General features: G+C 51.9%; 1 protein-coding gene across 1 annotated transcript in view; it reads left to right on the plus strand.

The window, feature by feature from the left end:
- The window catches only part of FOXRED2 (FAD-dependent oxidoreductase domain containing 2), a gene marked incomplete at its 5' end in the record, with an annotated part of 7,332 nt that extends 5,134 nt beyond the window's left edge, over nt 1–2,198 (plus strand). Inside the window, 3 exons of the mRNA XM_010005846.1 lie at nt 3–244; nt 1,151–1,321; nt 1,936–2,198. Of these exons, the coding sequence (XP_010004148.1) occupies nt 3–244; nt 1,151–1,321; nt 1,936–2,198 (676 nt within the window). The remainder of the gene's footprint in view (nt 1–2; nt 245–1,150; nt 1,322–1,935) is intronic.
- Nucleotides 2,199–3,962: the final 1,764 nt, after the last annotated feature.

The following is a 3,962-nucleotide window of genomic DNA, read 5'->3' on the forward strand; positions in this document are numbered from 1 at the left end:
AGGAATGCCACAGCGTTTGAATATCTAGAAGAGTACCCAGTTGGAGTCCTGGCCGAGCTGGAAATGCAGACAGGAAGAAAGGCTCCCAATGGGCTGTTTGTCATCATCATGGAGTATGGGAGGAATTTCTCTGGAGCTGACAAAGATGTCTTCTACTACAACCGAGCCGTGGGAGAGGCACAGCATGCCTGGCAGTCCAACTTTTTGCACCCTGTTATATACTATTACAAACGTCTCCCAACAGGTAAACTCCCCTGCCTCTCCCTGCTAATTTTCTTATACAAGTGAAACAAAGAGGGATGAAGATACTTCAGAGCCAAAGAAATTGGGGAGGGAGGGGGGCAGTACCTGAAGACATTGCACACCCTTCTTTTCCACTTTCTTCATATCCATCCTCTGGGACACTCACCACTACTGTGTGACCTCAAGTAAAAGCTGGGAGTTGGCAAGAAGTTTCCATCAGTGGCGACTGATACGAGGTGTGGGGTTGGAGAGATTGTACTGGAGAGGTAATATTTGAGAATAGGAACAAACAGATGTGCTGGGAACTGCTCTGTTCGCAAAAAGAGGAACGCTGCTTCCCTTTGGCTGGCACCCTCCATGTACTCTTGCAGAGTCCCAGCAGATGAGACTGGGCTCAGTGTCACCACCAAAAGAAAGCTGCTCTCTGTGGCCAGCTCAGGCCCGAAAGGTCGCTCAGCGGTGGAGGCAGCCAAAGGGAAGGGTTTGAAGGTGATTGTTAGAGCCAGCAAACAAGCTTGTTGAGAATACATTTCCTTAGGAAATGGATGTGCTGAACCTTCACCTCCAGAAGCCTAGGGTTAGAGTCTGGCCTGTCTTGCATGGGAAGAAGCCTGATGGGTAGCAGCAGCAAAGCTCAAACGCAGCTCAGCTGGTCTGACAGTCCCTGCCCAAGGAGGGGAACAGGAGTGAAATGACAGGAAGCACTGTGGGCAGGGATAAGGGGCAGCTGTGCCATGGCAGGGCTGTTGAGGACAGAGCTAGCAGAAGGGGATTGCAGTGAAAGTAAGGTAGGGATTAAAAAGGTCAGGACAAAAGCCGGAACAGCTGTCATAGCTGCTTTCCACTCCAGAAGCTCTTTTTAATGTCGTTTTGATTCTGAGGGATTCCCTTAATGTTCTCTTGGCAGAGCGTGAGATGAGGCTTCGGCCCCCAGACTGGCCTCTGCCCCGCCCAGATGCCATCCATCACATTGTGGAGGACTTCCTGACAGACTGGACAGCCCCCAATGCTCACATCCTGCCGCTGAGGCGGTTCCTGGAGAATTGCCTCGGCACTGACCTGCGCAATTTCTTTGCAGGTAACGTGAGCACAGGGTCGATCGAGGTGGCAGGAGGAGGAATGCAAGGGGCACATGACAGGAGTGATCTCTTCTGCAAATAGCTGAGATCCCCCCATGTGGAGCTGGTGGTGTCACCATCAGTAACACCTTTGATGCACTCCCCAGGCAGTAAGACATGCTGGTGCTGTTTGTATGTCCCCAAATAGTCTTTGCTCTTGCTCACCACCAGAGTGAGCCTGCCCTGGACACACCCAGATTTAGGGAAAGGTGAATGAGGTTGGGCTAAATCCCTTTTCTACCTGCAGTTTTCCTTCCTCCTCCGTTATCTGAACATTCTTTTGTGCCACTGGGTACCAGATCACTTTTCATGTCCTGATGATGGGATTGCTTTCCCATGGGAAGCGGAAGAGCTGGAAAACATCTGCTGCTTTTCTTCCTAGTCTGAAGACTGGTTTGGGAAGCTCATGTGCTGCAGGTGAAAGCAATCCTGTGTTATGGAGAAGATGCCAGAGAACTCCAGTCATCTTCCCTCTTCTCTGCCTTTTCTTCTGAATGAGTCCTCAAGAGTTTATGGGAGTTATTTTCTACAGGGAATCTCTGCCGAGTCTGATTTTTGATCCTTTCCCCTACAGAGTCCTGTTTCCTGTTTGCCCTCACCCGTCAGAAGCTGCCTCCCTGCTGTCAGCAGGGCTATATGAGGATGCAGGGGCTCCTGGGCAGCAAGAGGCTCCGGCGCCACGCAGCAGAAGCTGGCCTGCTGCAGGATGACACTCTCACAGACCTAGGAGACAGACCCCTTGACAGCTACACAGGGTCACAGGACCAGCTGCTAAGGGACCACGTGATACCACTTCGTCCGCTGCAGCATCTCGTTAATGCCAAGGATGAGCTTTAACGTGTCTCACTGCACATGGAAACCCACTGGTGCTGTTGTGACAATATCGTAACAGAGATCCACAGCAGGATTCTGCCCTTTCCCCTGCACCGTCTCCATCCCCACACCTTCCACTGATCACGAGTTGCCAAAGACCTGCTCAGATCTTGCTGTTACAAAGAGGACCAACGTGCTCTGGAGGATAAGTGAGAGGCCAAAACCTAGTGATGCTGCCGCTCTCACCTTGTCCTTGTTCAGAGCTGCCTGAAGATGGCGTTTTGTCTCCCAGACAAACATCTGCAGCGCTGTCCAGGGGTCACAGAAGAGGGTGCAGGAGCAGCCGAGTAACTTAAATGTCACATCTCCCTTCAGAGGTGACCTGCTCGCAGCCTGTGGCAGCCCAGTGCAGGCTCTCCAGCCCTTGGATGCCATACAGTGCTGTATACTTGAAGATTCATTTGTGCACCAATTCCTGAAGTGGTGCTCCAAGCAAACTTCCTGGTATTTCTTCCTGAATTTGAGTTAGGGCGGTTGTGCAGCTTGAGTGGAGAGGGCTGGTTTTTAGCTACTGTAAAGGTGGGATAATTTGTCATTTCCCACAGAGCACTACAGGGGACCCTTTCCTCCACAGAGGATGAGTAGGTTGCCTGGAGTGCTTGGGATGCAGAGACTTGAGCTCTCCTCACATTTTCCTTCCCCTGCACCAAGCAGCCTGAAAGGTTAGCCCCTGTCTTTTATAAAGCATGACCAATATTTTTCCTATTTGCACTATGTCCTGTCAAGAAAGTTTTGAGTGGAGTTCGATGTTGTTAAATTGTTTGTCTTCTATTTCTTTTATTCCGCTCTCGTCACCCTCAGCTCTTACCGGCTCTGACCAGGAGGCTGTTGGCACTATATTGCTCTCTCCATCCCTGCCCGTGTTTGTCACCTCCCTGCATTCCTGTCACCTCCGTGTGGGATCCCTCCCCTGCCCTGGAGCAGTTTTGAGCTCTGCCTTATGGTGTCCTTGTGATCTCAGGAAAGAGGGGCGAGAGGAAACAGGATGTTACCTCCACACAGGTTTTCCAACCCCTCAACGTGTAGAAGAAAGTTCCCCTCTGCATTTGTGCTTCCCAATAACCTGGTCTGAGGGGGACTAAAAACTCTTCCAGTCTGTCAAATCCTGTTTCTGTGAAGCCCCAGTTCCTGCCCCACCTCTGCCTCACAATGTTCACGCACAAGGGGTGCAGTCACAGTCTCCCTTGGTGTTCAGCAGCATCCTTCTGTGGGCTTTATATCCCATTGCCTAGCTCCAAGGCCAGCCTGGGAATGGCTCTCGTGGCCTGTGATTGTCTGGGCAGTGCCACTACTTCTCACAGAATCATGGGCTTGTTTTGTTTGGAAAAGACCTTGGAGAGCACAAAGTCCCACCCTTAACCCAGCACTGCCAAGTCCATCCCTAAACCATGTCCCCCAGCACCACCACATCTTTATGTCTTTCAGATACCTCCAGGAATGGTGACTCCACCTCTTCCCTGGAGTTCCAGTGCCTGGCAGCTATTTCAGTAAAGATGCTGTTCCTTTTATCCAAGCTAACCCTCCCCTGGTGCAGGTGGAGGCCACTTCCCCTTGTCCTGTCGCTGGTCACTTGGGAGAAGGGAGCAACCCCCCCCCGACTACATCCTCCTACCAGCTGGTTGTAGGGAGTGCTGAGGTGCACCCTGGCTGCATCCTTGGCACCGTGGGCTTTCTGCCTGGGGATTGCGGGTGGGTGGAGAGGGGCCTGTGACTGGCTGGGGGGGACGA

Source organism: Chaetura pelagica, unplaced genomic scaffold (assembly GCF_000747805.2).
Source record: "Chaetura pelagica isolate M959 unplaced genomic scaffold, ChaPel_1.0 scaffold79, whole genome shotgun sequence".
In the NCBI taxonomy this organism is placed as follows: Eukaryota; Metazoa; Chordata; class Aves; order Apodiformes; family Apodidae; genus Chaetura; species Chaetura pelagica.